The sequence below is a fragment of the Mustela nigripes genome, chromosome 16 (genome assembly GCF_022355385.1).
Source record: "Mustela nigripes isolate SB6536 chromosome 16, MUSNIG.SB6536, whole genome shotgun sequence".
Lineage (NCBI taxonomy): Eukaryota > Metazoa > Chordata > Mammalia > Carnivora > Mustelidae > Mustela > Mustela nigripes.
This window is the reverse complement of record NC_081572.1, coordinates 57,795,711-57,812,238: the sequence shown is the minus strand read 5'-3', so window position 1 is coordinate 57,812,238 and position 16,528 is coordinate 57,795,711. Positions and strand designations below refer to the sequence as shown.

The 16,528-nt window shown below is 50.9% G+C and overlaps 1 protein-coding gene across 1 annotated transcript in view; it reads left to right on the top strand.

Annotated features, from left to right (window-relative positions):
• DNAH2 (dynein axonemal heavy chain 2) overlaps positions 1–16,528 on the top strand; it is an 81,104-nt gene that overhangs the window by 3,744 nt on the left and 60,832 nt on the right. The window contains exons 3-12 of the mRNA XM_059379815.1: positions 1,476–1,537; positions 3,115–3,285; positions 11,432–11,660; positions 12,245–12,355; positions 12,527–12,765; positions 13,937–14,197; positions 14,600–14,757; positions 15,164–15,251; positions 15,760–15,965; positions 16,370–16,499. Coding sequence (XP_059235798.1) covers positions 1,476–1,537; positions 3,115–3,285; positions 11,432–11,660; positions 12,245–12,355; positions 12,527–12,765; positions 13,937–14,197; positions 14,600–14,757; positions 15,164–15,251; positions 15,760–15,965; positions 16,370–16,499 — 1,655 coding nt within the window. The remainder of the gene's footprint in view (positions 1–1,475; positions 1,538–3,114; positions 3,286–11,431; positions 11,661–12,244; positions 12,356–12,526; positions 12,766–13,936; positions 14,198–14,599; positions 14,758–15,163; positions 15,252–15,759; positions 15,966–16,369; positions 16,500–16,528) is intronic.

Here is a 16,528-nt window from a genome sequence, read left to right as displayed (position 1 = left end):
TTTATTAGAGAGAGAGGGAGACTCCAGGGGAGCTTGAACACAAGCAGGGGGAGGGGCAGAGGATGAGGGAGACACAGACTCCCCGCTGAGTATGGATGCAGGGCTCCATCCCAGGACCCTGAGATCATGACCTGAGCCAAAGGCAGCTGCTTTACCAATGGAGCCCCCCAGGTACACCTCCTTCTTAGTGTTTCTTTCTGTCCCCCAAGGTTCTCTGGTTCCATCTCATTTCTTCTTTTTAGCCCACGGCAGATGGGAAACCCACCGGTTCTACCCATCTCCCATGTCATCTATAGATCTGGAGGTAGAAAAAGGCCCTTCTGGGGATTATGGGTGAACAGAGTGGGTGCCGCGGGAATGAGTGCCCCCCCAACTCTGCTCCTCCTCCCTCATCAGCTTTTCGAGAAAATGGAGATAGAATTCACTTACTGTAAAATTCACCCCTTTCAAGAGCACTTCCCTGATTTTGGGGGCACACAAATCTTGTCAACCAGCACCACCAAGCATACATTTCATCAGCCCCCCACCAAGAAGGCCACATCAAGCGCCTTGAAAAATTGGCACCAGATAACCCGATATGTTTTTGTTTTTGTTCTGGAGACTGGAGTGTGCCGGAAGGAGGGAGGGAGGGAGGGAGGGGGAGAGGGAGAGGGGAGGACCTCAAGCAGGCTCCACACTCAGTGCAGAGCCTGACAGGGGCCTAGATCTCACCACCCCAAGATCATGACCTGAGCCGAAATGGAGAGTTGGATGCTCACCCGACTGAGCTACCCCGGCGCCCCCGGGTGACCCTGTGTCCACGATGACACCAGAGCCCAGGCTTTTTTAGCAGCCCCTCCCCCACAGAGCCTGCTAACCACCGGTCCACTTCCTGTCTCTGTGGCTTTGCTGATTCTAGACATTTCACACAAACAGAGTCACCCCGCCCGCGGTCTCTCAGGACGGGCTTCTTTCACCTCACGTCACGTTTTCAAGGCTCATCCGTGATGAGGCTCAGTGGCAGGCCTCCGTTTCTTTTCATAGCGGAGTCCCAGTCTACCGCCCTCTGTAAACCCATCGTCTGTCGATGGGCGCTTGGGTTGTTCCCACCTTCTGGCTGCTGGGAAGGATGCTTCTGGGAGCTCAGAGCAGCTCTTGGAGTCCTGCTTCCAGTGCTCTCGGGGACACACCCAGCAGTGGAGTAGGAGGAGGTCATGGGGTGACTCTGGGTTTCAGTTTTTTTTTTTTTTTTTTTTTTAAGATTTTTTTTATTTATTTGACAGAGAGAAATCACAAGTAGTCGGAGAGGCAGGCAGAGAGAGAGAGACACGGAAGCAGGCTCCCTGCTGAGCAGAGAGCCCGATGCGGGACTCGATCCCAGGACCCTGAGATCATGACCTGAGCCGAAGGCAGCGGCTTAACCCACTGAGCCACCCAGGCGCCCTGGGTTTCAGTTTTGAAGGAATGCCTCATCTTGGAATTTTTATTCTTCCCAGAGCCACCATTGGAGGAACCAGAGGTAGAGAAGGAAGAATTCCAGGAGCCTGAGGTGGATGTGGTAAGTCAGGCTTTTCCGCTGACATATTCCTTTCTGATAACTGGTGAAGCAGAGGCTCAGTTGTTAAAATGGTGAATGAGGAATTTTTTTTTTTTTTAAGATTTTACTTATTTATTTGACACAGAGAGAGATCACAAGTAGGTAGAGAGGCAGGCAGAGAGAGAGGGGGAAGCAGGCTTCTTGCCGAGCAGAGAGCCTGATGCGGGGCTTGATCCCAGGACTGCAGGATCATCACCTGAGCCGAAGGCAGAGGCTTTAACCCACTGAGCCACCCAGGCATCCCAGTACGAGGAATTCTGTTCGGTCTGTCACCTGCTTCTGCTTACTCTCTCCTGCTCACCATAAATCTGTTCCAGTGAGTAAAGGACAAAGTTGTCTCTGCCCCCCCACCCCCCACCCCCCTTCAGGAGGAGAAGGGCTTTAAGTGAGGGACGGTTCTCGAAGCTTTTGCTTCTTTGTCTCCCCACCTGGAGTCACACTGGGGCTAGTTCAATGTGTGCCGCTCAGCTGTCTTCCCGATGAATTACACATTCTGGCCTCACGCGAGCTGCAAGTGTTTTCCAGGTCTGCATGTTAGCAGCGTAGCCATAAATGCCCTATCTTTGCTATTTTTAATTGTATTTCTTTGATTTCAAGTGAAATTGGATGTTTTTTCATACTTTCACTTTCTGAGTTCGATGACATGACATGACTCACACCTCATAGGCTTGTCTACGTGTTTATGTGGGGCTTTCTTAGAGCACCGAGTTTTCTTGACTTGGAAATGTTAAGTGAAAAAGACTTCCTTCTCATCTTCCAGGAGAACTGGGAGAAGGACAAGGTGACTCCCCCAGTTCATCTTCGCGTCTTCTAGTTTCCTAAAATATTTAAAGCTTATTTATTTTCTTTAGTAATCTCTATATCCAAGTGGGGCTTGAACTCATGACCCTGAGATCAAGAGCCCTATGTTCCTCTGAATGAGCCAGCCAGGTGCCCCAAGTTTCCTGAATTTATTAGTGGAGCTCTACAGATGAAATTTTTCCAAGTTATCAGTTGTAATTTATTTTTCATCGAATTGATGTGTTCTTTGATATTTCCCAGTCTTGTCTTTTCCCCTCCCTTCTTCTTCTCTCCTATGTCAGTTGGCTTTCCCGGGATATCTCCTCTTACTTCCGTACCCCAGAGAGGTTGCGGCCTTATCCTTTTTTGTGGCATGCTATCTTTGCTCCTGGTTGCTTGCTTTAGGCTAATATCCTACAGGTTCCCTTGACTTAGTTTTACTTTGAGGTTGAGGATTGCTTGACGATGCGTTTTTACAACCACAGGCATAAAGGAGATCTCTCAGGAAGATACTGTCCCCCACTTTCCCTCTAGTGATCTCGTCTAGTTTTACTTGCAGAAGCAAGGGAATTAGATTGTCTTGTTTCTTTAGAAGCTTGAAGCCTATCACTCAGTTCATTGTCAGCCTTCTGTTCACTGTTCCGGACCTCTCTGACTTCCCGTCTCTGTCTCCCATGTCCTCATGGGCACTTGTGAGTGGGAGAAATGACTCATCCTAACAGCTGTACCTGCCTCGGCTCTCTGCTCTCCTTCTGTAGAAGCCCCTTTTCCGGTCCCGAGCTGTGCTGACGGGACTAGCGGATGCCGTCTGGACAGCGGAGCACGACGCCGTTCTGGAACACTTTGCCCAGGACCCTTCAGAGGTCATCCTCACCATCTACATCGACCCCTATATGGGGCTGAAGCTAGATCTGGGCATGCCTGTGCAGGTGGGTACCCCGCTCCCCCGACTCCGAGGCGGCCTGCCAGGGAGCTGAGGGTCGTGCCTATCTCAGTCATCTTGGAGTCTTAGCTCCTGGACCGGAGGTCTGTTGAGCCTCATGGTGTGTCAGGAACCCGGCTTGGCAGTGGGATACAGAGGAGAAATGAGGTGGGTTTTGGTTTTGGTGATCTCATGGTCTAGTGGGGAAGACGGACATGTATAGAATATTGACTGTGTTATGATGCCATGGGCAGGGCTTTATAGGAGCTTGATGGGGGCAACTGAGAGAGCCAGCAGACGGCTTGCGGGGGCTTGGCAACGGAGGTGACATTTCAGCTGGAGAGGAGAGGTAAATAGGGTTTCAGCAAGTCTGGGTAAGAGCTGTAACGGTAAAGAACACTTTATGTGCAAAGAAGAGCTTTGGGATATGATCCTAAAATGGTTGGGGGGGGCAGTTTGTGGACAGCCTCGTATGTTAGGCTAGTGGTCCGGCCTCGCTCCGGGGAGCTAGCAAAGGGCTGCACAGACTGGGTAGATAACCGTTGACAATGTGGAAGATCCGTTAGCAAGGGATAAACCGCCAGGAGGAAGACGGTTAACGGACAGGTGTACAGTCAAACATTCGCGGTAGGCTCTGGGCAGCAGGGGTACAGGTCGTTATTGTTAAATTCTCATAACTCTCCTACATGTTTGGTGTTTTTGAAATAAAATGTTGGAAAAGAGAGAGGCTTTTGCATTGTTTTTATTGGCAGCACACATACAAAAATCAAAACTATAAAGAACGCGAGTGCAGCCCAGTGCAGTGACACGACCTGTGGAATGTTCCGGATTAAACAAGAGCAAAAACAGACTGTGGCTTTTTCCTCTCCATGGGCAATCATCAGCTATAAGACGACATGCGAAAAAAGAGGAACAAAAAAAGATCCCATTCATAAAAGGAACAAAAATTTGCAAAAATGTGTAGGATTTATATGAAAGAAAGCAACTGTGTTGCAGGCCTTGTCAGAAAATCTGACTACACAGTGAGCCATATCCTGTTTCTAAGTGGGAATCTTGATTATAAAGATGATTCCATCCAAACAAATGCACCATTTTAACGCAACTCCAATCAAAGTGCCACAGTCCCCAGATCTCTTGTGTAAAGATTTTAAGATACATCCAGAAAAATGCAGGAAAAGGACAAAAGAACACGATGAAGAAGGAAAGTACTGAAGGAGAGCTGTGAATATGGAAATCTCGTATTTAACTGTAGTGATTAAAACAGAGCTGGGGAGCCCGGCAGGCTCAGTTGGTGGAACATGTGAGTCCATCTCAAGGTCATGAGTTCAAGCCCTGTGTTGGGCATGGAGCCTCCATAAAATAAAATAAAATTAATATAAGATAAAACGAAAATAAAACAGAGTTGTCCTGGGCCAGGAATATATATCATATGTACAACATTAAAGACACAAAGTATAGATGCATATATGTAAGCATTTTCTATAAAAATTCCATTTAAAAATCTGTGGGGAAGAATGGATTATTCAATGAATAGGACTGGGAGATTTGGAAAACAAAGTTTTCCATTAAAAATCTATTTAGTGGGGCACCTGGGTGGCTCAGTGGGTTAAGCCTCTGCCTTCGGCTCAGGTCATGATCCCAGGGTCCTGGGATCGAGCCCCACATCAGGCTGCTCTCTGCTCAGCAGGGAGCCTGCTTCCCTCTCTCTCTCTGTGCCTGCCTCTCTGCCTACTTGTGATGTCTGTCAAATAAATTAAAAAAAAAATCTTAAAAAAAAAACCGATTTAGCTGGGGTGAGGGGGAAACAAGGAGATGTTGGTCAGAGGGCGTGGAATTTCTGACATCAAAACCAAAGGCAACCAGGCAAAACCAAGCAAGTGGGACCACATCAAATTAAAAAGCTTCTGCCTAGCAAGGCTTCTTCCATCCACAAAATGGAAAGGAACATAAGGCATAGGAGAAAATATGTACAAATCCTAGCTCTGGTAAGAGGTTAATATCCAAAATACATATTTAAAAAAAACCTCCTACAACTCAGTGGCAAAAAGAGCAAACAATCTGATCAAAAAATGAGCAGAAGGATTGAAGGGACATTTTTTTTTTTTTTTTTTAAGAAGACACAGACATGGCCAACGGGTTTTGGAGAAAGCGTTTCAGATCACTCATCAGGGAAATGCAAATAAAAATCACAGCAAGATGCCATCTCCCACCTGTTAGAATGGCTGACATCAAAAAGACAAGAGATAACCCATGTCCGAGAAGATGCGGAGAAGGGGGAACCCTGGAGTGCTGTCGGAGGTATTGTAAGCTGCTGCTGCCACTATGGAAAATGGTGTGGCTATTCCTCAAAAATTTAAAAATAGAACCACCCTATGATCCAGCAATCCATCTCTGGGTACACGACCAAAGGAAATGAAATGACTGCTTCAAGAAGTTCGTCGTGGCGCTATTTACAACAGCCAAGGCATGGAGACAGCCTGAGTGTCTGTTGATGGATGGAAGGATAAACAAAATTCTGTCCACATGCAGTGGAATAGTATTCGGCAACAAGAAGGGAAATCTTGCCATTTGTAAAAACCTGATGGAACTTGAGCCCATTATACTAGGTGACATAAGTCAGAAAGACAAATGCTGTAGGATCTCACTTATATGTGGAATCTAGGGAAAAAATAATACTGTGTTATACATGATGTTTACTGAGAGGGTGAATCTTAAGTGTTCTCACTGCACACGCACACACACGCACACACAGGAAAAGACAATGGGACCTCGTGAAATGCTGGATATATGAATTAGCTTGATTGTGGTGATCCTTTCACAATGTTTATGTATATCAAAACAAAGTTGTACCCCTTAAATATATACAGCTTCTTATTTGTCAATTCTGCCTTAATGAAGCTGAAGAAAATTTATTTGGTGTGCTGAAATATACTTAAGATCACGGACTTCTGGGATACTTTTGGGTATCCAAAAGATCACCGTACTATTGGGATAAGACAGTCCATTGAAAGTTCCTTAAAAAATTATTACTCTTGATAAAATGGGCAAGAAGTAAAACCAGAAGAAGAAGAAGAGAAGGAGGAGGAGGAAGAGGAAGCGGAGGAAGAGGAAAGAGAAAGAGAAGGACACACCCAAGAGTAGAGAAGAAGCGTGATCTAATCTAATCAGTGTAAAAAGGGGGTGACCAATGAAAGGTCTGTGCACTGAGTTAGGGACACCGTCCTCTCCACGGAAATGGTGGACCCCCAGCAAGATGGGAACTTCAGCTGGACATTGAACAACATCTGGAAAGGGAGAAAGAGCCCAGGTATTTTTTTTTTTTAAGATTTTATTTATTTATTTGACAGAGAGAGATCACAAGTAGATGGAGAGGCAGGCAGAGAGAGAGAGAGAGAGAGAGAGGGAAGCAGGCTCTCTGCTCAGCAGGGAGCCTGATGCGGGACTCGATCCCAGGACCCTGAGATCATGACCGGAGCCGAAGGCAGCGGCTTAACCCACTGAGCCACCCAAGAGCCCAAGCATTTTTAACAAAGATTTTACACTGTCTGAGATGCGCCTTAACCCCCTGTCCATCCCGTCATGTATTTCTCTTAGACTAGAGAGAAGTGAACAGGACGTAAAAGACCCAGTCCTTTCCCTTTTACTCGAGGTGGGGAGAAGGAACTGGGCTCTCAGAGCGGGACATCAAGGAGTCATCCAGCAGACGGCAGAGCAGAGCAAGACGGATTTGCGGAGCTGCTCAAGCATGAGGGCAGAAATTACATGGCAACAGGAAGCGTCTTAAATCGAGGGCGAAAACCTGGAACAAAGCAGGCAGAGAACAGGGGAGCAGAAGGAAATCCACCAGCACCAGGTTCCAGTACGACTTACTAAGGGCGTGAATTCAATTTTTCAAACACAGAGAGACGAAATGCTGCCACACGAGAGAGAGATAAAAGGGAGATTGCAGATCTTAGGAAATAAAGCCGCATGCTCGCGAGTTTTCGTGGGATAGAAACAGCAAGGCACTGACCGGCTGTTGCTTCGAGTGTGAGTTGCCACAGAAGGGAGGCTCGAGATAATTACAGGGCGTGGGGAAGAGAAAGCCAATGACAACATAATTAGGGAAAAGTTAACGAGATGGGGTGATCTAATACAGAGCGCCCAGGAAGGAAACAATGTAAGTTTCAAGGTAAGATACAAACGGTGTCCCAGACCCGCAGCAGGAGCTGGATCCGGGGCTTGAAAGCAGGTATTTCCTTCCGCGAAATTTGTTTTGCGACGTGTCATGCCAACACACATCTCAGGCAAGCGCTAAACTCCAGGGAAATTAATTCTTTAGGAACATCACCAACGCGGCCTTCCTGCCAAGAATATTCAACTTGCATCGAATAATGAGGGAACAATCAGAGGAATCCAAATCGAGGCACATTTTGGAAAACAACCAGCCTGGACCGTTGGAAAGATCAATGCCACAGAGGAAAGACAAAGGCTCGGGGACTGCAGAATTCGAGGGGACTGAGGACAGATGACCACGTGCGATCCTGGGTGGGGTCCGGGGTGGCAGAGAACAGCTGTAGCCGACGTTATCTGGACCGCTGGGAGAGCTGAGTATGTCTGGTGTATCGTGTAAGGCATTATAGGAATTTTAATTTTCTGAGTGTGGTAATGACAGTGTGGGGTATATGGGAGAAGATCCTCATTTCGGGGGGCCGTGTGCTGGCATATTTAAGGGTGCAGTGTGGCACGACATCTCACTCTCTAATAGCTCGCTGGGGAGAGGGAGAGAGTAAGAGTCGCCCTGGAGCACACGTGGGGCAAAACGTGAACAGTTGGTGCATCCAGATGACGGGAATGTTGTTCACTACACTTTTCTTGCAATTTTTCTGTGCGTTGGAATTATTTTCAAAATAAAAATTGGGGAAAGAATTATTTAGCCCTCTAGTCAAAAATGCAAATGGTCTACCGAGAGGAGGCTGGTGGCAGACTTCTCCGACCTCCCGGAGAACAGCCTCTCAGAGTTCTCCAGGAGGGGCAGTGGGCCCCCGATGTTTTCATTCCCAGCCAGGATGGTCAAATACGAGGGCAACAAGTGTGTCGTCCTTTTCAACCTTGAAAGAACCCTGCCGCATAAAACAGAAATGAAGTAATCAGTGGAAATCTAGTCCCTTCAGCCACCAACCAAATGGGGGTGGGGGGAGGGGGGGCTGCCTGGCTCCGTTGGAAGATTGCGCAACTCTTTATCCCAAGGTTGTGAGTTCGAGCCCCATGTTGGGTAGAGAGACGACTTAAAAATAGAATCTTAAAAAAAAAAATGAACCAAATAAAGAACACAGGAATAGAGAATCTCCGAGCATTCAATTCATTTAAGTAAACACCAGTACTAAATGACCACGGGCATTGCTGTTATGCTGTGGCATGCAAATGCCGCCGCTGGAGGGGGTAAATATAACAGAATAACACACGCAGCGCAGGCCCAGGCAGCCCCGGGGTGAGGTGCTGGTGTCCTCGTTTCTCAAAGCAGCCAGTCACTAGGACCTCACATTGAGGGGCAGTGGAAAATGAACCTCAAAAATTCTTAAAGGTTTTTATTTATTTATTTAGAGTGTGCGAGTAGGGGGAGGGGCAGAGGGGAAGAAGCAGATTCTGGGCGGAGTGCAGACCCCACTCCCACTATGGGGCTCCATCTCATGACCTTGAGCTTGTGACCTGAGCTGTAACCAAGGGTTGGATGCTCAACCAACTGAGCCATGCAGGTGCCTTGAACCTCAATAGTTTTAGTAGTCTCATATGACTTTAGAAAGAGGTTCTTTTTTTTTTTTTTTAAAGATTTTATTTATTTATTTGACAGACAGAGATCACAAGTAGACAGAGAGGCAGGCAGAGAGAGAGAGGAGGAAGCAGGCTCCCTGCTGAGAAGAGAGCCCGATGCGGGACTCGATCCCAAGACCCTGAGATCATGATCTGAGCTGAAGGCAGCAGCTTAACCCACTGAGGCACCCAGGCGCCCTAGAAAGAAGTTTTTCTCTCTCGCTGGTGAAGAAACACTTATCGAAGCTCGGTGATGCCTGTGTTTTATTCACACTGGAGTCTTTATTCTATTAAATCCAAGTAGGGACGCCTGGGTGGTTCAGTCGGTGGAGTATCTGCCTTTGACTCAGGATCCTGGGATCCCCACTCAACAGGGAGTCTACAGCTCCCTCTGCTTTTGCCTGCTGCTCCCCCTACTCGTGGACGCTCTCTTGCTGTCAAATAAAGAAATACAATCTTAAAAAGAAAAGAAAAAAATAAACCCAAGTAAAATTAAATTTAATAGATTTTTAAAAAAGGTTTTATTTATTTGAGAGAGAGAGAGAGTGAGAGAGAGAGCATAAGAGGTGAGAAGGTCAGAGGGAGAATCAGACTCCCCATGGAGCTGGGAGCCTGATGTGGGACTCGATCCTGGGACTCTGGGATCATGACCGGAGCTGAAGGCAGCTGCTTAACCAACTAAGCCGCCCAGGCACCCTAAATCTAATACTTTTATTTATTTATTTTTTAAAAAAAGATTCTATTTATTTATCTGACACACACACAGAGATCATAAGCAGGCAGAAAGGCAGGTAGAGATAGAGAGGAAGAAGCAGGCTCCCTGTTGAGCACAGAGCCCGATGCAGGGCTTGATCCCGGGACCCTGAGATCATGACCTGAGCTGAAGGCAAAGGCTTAACCCACTGAGCCACCCAGGTGTCCCTAAATCTAATACTTTTAATAAAAAATACCACGATCCTATTCTGCAATGACCTTTAATTTGTTCTGTACGTGTCGGTCTGTCGAAAGATGTCTAGAATAACATTTTATGTAAAGCGAACAGCATGGTGTCCGGGTGGTGGAATTTTAGATGACAGTTTAGCTGTAATCCTCTTCTGTATTTCAGTTATTTATAATACATGTACGTCATTTTTTAAATGACAAGGCTTCACTTTTGTTTAGTTTATTTTTATTTTTAAAGATTTTGTTTATTTGACAGAGAGACACAACAAGAGAGGGAACACAAGCAGCGGGAGTGGGAGAGGGAGAAGCAGGCTTCTGGCTGAAGCAGAGAGCCTGATGTGGGGCTCGATCCCAGCACTTTGGGATCATGACCTGAGTTGAAGGCAGACACCTAAAAACTGAGCCACCCAGGCGCCCCTAAACACTAAGACTTTAAAGGTTTTATTTTTGAGTACTCTCTACACCCAGCGTGGGGCTCGAACTCATGACCCCGAGACCAAGACTTGCCTGCTCTTCTCACTGAGCTTGCCAGGCACCCCAAGAGTCTGTTTCTTGGTTTCTCTCTCACATTTTTTTCCGTTTCCTCATTTGTTTTGTTTCTTAAATACCATCCATGAGTAAAATCATATGGCATTACATATGTATATCATTTTAACAGAAATAATGGTGTTAAGCTTAAAAAAAAAAAAAAACCTCGAATGCCAAAATTTAACTCTGGGTAGTGGGAAGATGGGTGATTATTAAATTTCTTCTTTGTACTTTATTTTCATTATTAAAAATCACACAAATTACAAAGAATTGGTACAAAAGCAGGCACACACGAGAAGTGAATCCGATCTTCAGGAGGAATCTTTTCTAGGCATGTAAAAGTCAGGAACTTTAAGGGGATAACAGGAAGGTCACACCGTTTCTGAATGTGAACACCGGCACCAGCCACACAGAGTCACCAGAAACCAGACTGTGGGGTGAATGAGACATTGGGTGGCAGGGGTGTGCCACCGAAATGGGAGACCCTGGACAGCTGCCTCTGACCTCCTTTCTTTCTCGTTCCTGCCCTTCCTATGGCTAAAAGGGCTTCCTCCATTCTATCCTTTTCCTTCCATCCAACCCGCCCAACATTCACTGAGCATCTAACACATCCCAGTCAACCATGCGAGGTCCTGGAGTCAAGCAGGGCAGAGCACACAGTCCCTACCTTCAAGGCGCGCTCTCTGCATTTCCTCCCCGCTGGTCTGGGTATGGACTCCACTGTGTCCCCGAAAGAAACAGGAAGCCCCTCACGCTCCATTTAGCGAAGATCAGGATAGGCTAAGGGGATGGGACGAAGTACTCAGCCAGGCATTCCTGACGGGCACCCCAGATTCCGCTGGGTGCCATGTGGGGGCTGGAGACGGATCTCCCGTCTACTGTCTTCCGCGCAGACCCAGAACCAGATTGTCTACTTCATTCGCTGCGCACCGGTTCCCATCACCCCAGAGAACTTTGAGGCAACTGTGCAGTTTGGGACCGTGCGGGGCTCCTACATCCCAGCCCTGCTGCGGCTGCTCAGTGGGGTCTTTGCCCCCCAGATCTTTACAAACACGACCTGGCCTGAGAGCATCCGGAATCATTTTGCTTCTCATCTGCACAGATTCTTGGCCTGCCTGACAGGTGAGCAGAAAACTTCAAGGGCCTCGTTTCTCTCCGGTGTCACGCCGACAGGAGGGCAAAGGAGGTGGGTGGGAGCTTCATCCCGGGGACCCATGCACTGTGGCGCAGAGAAGGCGCCATATGTGCTTGTTGAATGAGTGGCTCAGGGAGCAGAACTTGCCTTCCAGCACAGATGCAGTTTTCTGCTGTAGAAAGTGGGCTAGACCTGCCCAAAAGTAGAGTTGGACATTTCCAAGAGTACATGTGGGGTAAGGGGAGATGCAGGTGGGGGGGTGTTTCTTGGGGAGAGGGCGTGTGTCACACCAGAGAATGTGGAGGACATGGTACAGCTCTTTGACCTTATTTTGCAATCATCTCTTATTTTACCTCAGTGAGGGTTCCCTCTTGCCTTCTGTCATTTTCCCTCTTGATAGCCAACCCCCGCCCCCCACCCCTGCCTCGAAAAATGCTGAGTCATGGTTTCTTTTGGTGGGTCTCCTGAAATCCACCTTCCTAGCGGGCTCCAGTTGGTGAGCTGTGATCGCGGCTGGGGTGGCATGAACTTACCCCCTCTGTGAACTTCCGCGGTCCTGTCCTGTCCTTAGATACTCGGTACAAACTGGAGGGGCACACCGTGCTCTATATTCCTGCGGAGGCCATGAACGTGGCGCCCGAGGTGGTGGTGAAGGACAAGGAGCTGGTACAGCGGCTGGAGAGTGAGTGGCCGGCAGTGCCAGGGTGTCGCGGGTGCTCGGGGAGAGGAGAGGGCCTGATGCAGAGAAAGGGGCTGGGTTAGGAGGGCTGGTCGTCAGTTGGTGGCAGAGGGAAGGACACGACTGGGGAGCAGCACAGAGAAGTGCAAGGGGCTTTGCGTTCTCCCCCCGCAGCCTCCATGATCCACTGGACCCGGCAGATAAAGGAGGTGCTCAATGCCCAGGAGTCTGTGGAGACAGGAGAAAATTTAGGTCCGTTGGAGGAGATTGAGTTCTGGCGCAACCGGTGCATGGACCTGTCCGGCATCAGTAAGCAGCTGGTGAAGGATGGCGTGAAGCACATTGAGTCCATCCTGCGTCTTGCCAAGTCCTCCTACCTGGCGCCCTTTATGAAGCTGGCCCAGCAGATCCAGGTGCGTGAGCAGGCCCAAGGACAGAGGCTTAGCACCGTGGGGATAGTGGTGGAGACGGCTGTTAGTTGGGTGCAAGCAGAGGGAGCCAGTGGAGTCCTCCACGGTAGAGGCGGGCCCCCAGTGTTTGGACCTGCACTTGGGGAGGGTACAAACGTGGTGGGATGCGGGGTCTCAGGGAGCTCACGGGGTAGGTAGGGAGACTCCAGCCCGCACGGAGCATCCTCCGTGAGCCCATGCCGTACAGTCTGGCTCAGAAAACCAGGCTTGCACAAAGCAGGACCCCCAGATGGCACGGGGTCAAAGGGGAACCCATAGTGGTCAGCCAAGAGAACTGTAAGATAAATACACAAAACACAGATTCGAGGGGTGCCTGGGGGGCTCAGTCGGTTGGGTGTCTGTCTTCGACTCGCCACATGGTCCTGGGGTCCTGGGGTCCTGGGATCGAACCCCGTATCGGGCTCGCTGCTTGGCGGACAGCCTGCTTCTCCCTCTCCCTCTGCTGCTCCCCTGCTTCTGCTTTCTCTCTCTCTCTGTCAAATAAATAGATGGAATCTTAAAACAAAAAAGAATGGACTGGCACATCATCATATAAAATATCAACAAAAAAATAAATTCAGTCAAGTACGACAAGCTGATTATGTTAGTGCTGGGGACAGCAGCAGGCAGGGTGCTCTGCAGAATGCGGGTGGGGAGGGATGGAGTGCTTCCCTCCCCAGCGGGATGTGGCGCTCGGCCGGGGTGGGGGGGTAAGGGAGCTGAGCCACAGCAGGTAGAGAAGTCTGGAAGCCTGGTGGAGAACAGGGTGGTGAAGGGGGCTGGGTGAAACGGGGTGAGTGGGGGTGCTGGTGAGTACAGACCTCGGGTGGGGTTCTGACACCGGCTGGGGAACCGGAGGAGTGGACACAAAGCTCAAGCTAATGGGGTCTAACAGGGGGACAGGCTCACTGTGAGGAGTCACAGGGACATCATGGTGGCAACTAGCTCTCGAGTGAGGGCGGACAGCTGGGCGCCCAGGTCTGGCGGCCCCGCAGAGTTGAGACGCTTGCTCCTAGGTTTCGAGAGAGGCCGCTCAGGGCGGGTACCCACCTCTCCCCATGGGTTAGGGGTGCTTGCTTTGAACCCGTTCTTGCCCACGTCCAAGTCTGCTCTCCCTGTCCTTCCTCACTGCCAGGATGGTTCCCGGCAAGCGCAGTCGAACTTGACATTTTTGTCGATCCTGAAGGAGCCCTACCAGGAGTTGGCCTACATGCAGCCCAGGGACATCTGCAGTAAACTCCCCAAGCTCATCAATCTCATCCGCATCATCTGGGTCAACTCTCCGCACTACAACACACGGGAGAGGCTGACCTCCCTCTTCCGGAAGGTGTGTGTGTGCAGGGCGGGGGGTGCAGGGGGCACGAGCGGATTAGCTGAAGACCCGGGAGTTCACGCAGTGAGTTCACGCCCGCAGTAGGAAGTGTGCGGTGAAAGGGGTGAGGAGGGCTCAGGGGTCAGACAGAGACCGTGGGCTTCTGCCTGCTTCTCCCACCCTAGCATGCTCCAGGTTGGGGCCTGGGCTGGACAGCTTGCTTCGGGATGGGGTAGCCAAGGCGAGAAGACGGCCTTTGAGAAGGGGGGAAGCACAGCGGGGGAGGCAGGGGGGATGGACCCCAGGCTGAGTGCTCACTGGGAAGTGAGCTGGGCTGAGTTGGGGGGGGCACGTAGAGCCCCAGCCCCCCCCCCCCACGCCTGCTGGATATCAGGCGTGCAATCAAGCCTGGGGGGCTGAGACCCGAGGCCTGAGGCCGGTGGGGAGACTCGGACTGCGAGCAGGGGCTGTCCGTCCCTCCTGCAGATGAGCAATGAGATCATTCGCTTGTGCTGCCACGCCATCTCTCTGGACCGAATCTTCGAGGGCTACGTCACTTCCAGCAGGGAGGACTTGCAGGGCTGTATCACCTGCTGTCAGGCCTGGAAAGATCACTACCTGCAGGCCGTGCAGATGCATACCCAGTGAGACATGGTCCCCGCCCGCCCCGGCCTCGTCTCTAACCCCCACGGTTCCTCCCCAGGCTGGAGTGGCCCCTCTCCCTTGCACTTTTCAAAAGCCTACAGATTCCGCTTCCCTAGACCTGGTCCCCAGTTCCTCTCTGGGTATAGCTGTCCTAGCTCCCGGCCCTCCGTTCTGCTGCTTCTCGTAACCGTCCTCCCCGAAATTCCATCACGTGCAAACCTTCTTCCTGAACGGAGATGCTAGTCTGCTCATCTTGCCTTTTTTCCCCAGTTCCGCAGGAGGGCTGCATCTCGGCGTCCCTTTTTCTAAGCCCCCCTCCCTAGACTCCTGGTTCTAGTTTTGCAGAGGGAGGCTGGTCCCTGGCGTCCCTCCGCCTGCATTTGGTCTGTTTTTCTGCGAACCCAGGTTCTCTAGCCGGGGCTGGGTGCTGGATCAGACCAGCATATTCGCCCAGGTGGACGCCTTTGTGCAACGCTGCAAGGACCTCACTGAGGTGGGCAGACCTGGGGGAGGCAGAGCAGAGTTCTAGGGGGCTCTGGACCCTGCTGGGGAGGGGGGTTGGGCGGGAGGGGCGCGGTCCCCGCAGGCTCTTTCCCGGGACTGTGTAGACTGTTGCCTGTCTCAGGGCCCTGGTATCTTGCCATTCATTTGTTGGCCAAAGCTCCTCCCGCAGCTCCTTGCTCCTGGTGGTCCTCCCTGGTGTTGTATTTATTTATTTTTAAAAAGATTTTATTTATTTATTTGACAGACAGAGATCACAAGTAGGCAGGGCAGCAGGCAGAGAGAAAGGGAAGCAGGCTCCCTGCTGAGCAGAGAGCCCAATGCGGGACTCGATCCCAGGACCCTGAGATCATGACCTGAGCCGAAGGCACAGGCTTACCCAACGAGCCACCCAGGTGCCCCATCCCTGGTGTTTTCGACACTCCAAGCCGGCCGGAGTGCCCAGGCCCGACAAGGTCAGAAGAGGGAGCAGCGTCCCCCTCACGCGGGCCTCGTTTCAGGTGTGCGACTGCCAGTACCACTTCGCCCGCTGGGAGGATGGCCAGCAGGCTCCGCTCCCCTGTTTCTTCGGGGCCCAGGGGCCCCAGATCACGCGGAACTTGCTGGAGATTGAGGACATCTTTCACAAGTATCTCAATATGCTGCGGGCTGTCCGCGGGGGCATCCTGGACGTGAAGAACACGTCCTGGCATGAGGACTACAACAGGTGGGGGGGCCTGGGCTGCTGGGCGGGGTGCAGGGAGGGAGGCGGGGGGCAAGGGCCGAGCAGCGCGTGCGGGTGGCAAAGCCGGACAGGAAGGAGCCGCTGCTCAGACGCAGGGTCCGGGCTGGAGTCCCCCTGGGCCGCGTGCTGCTAGGTGGCTCCGGCAGCCCGTCCCTCCGTCAGGCCCGTCGCCTCGTCTAACAAAGCCAGCGATGGAACCCGTGGCACTGTGTCATTCTGGGGCGCAGACGATGAACGCACCTAACGCTCCGTGTGCCTGGCATGGGGTGGAGGGGGTTGCCCTCGGGGGGCGCTGGGGATTCTTATTTGGGGACAGAGGGCACTGGTTGTCCTCTGAGCCTGCAGCGGTGCTGCCCGTCGGTCCCCACACTCCTCTGCCGGTGTAGGTTTCGTAATGGAGTCAAGGACCTGGAGGTGATGACTCAGAACCTGATCACCTCTGCCTTTGAGTTAGTCCGGGATGTGGAGCATGGAGTGCTGCTGCTGGACACCTTCCACAGGCTGGCCACGCGGGAGGTGCCACCGCCCTCCTGGCCCCGCCCCCT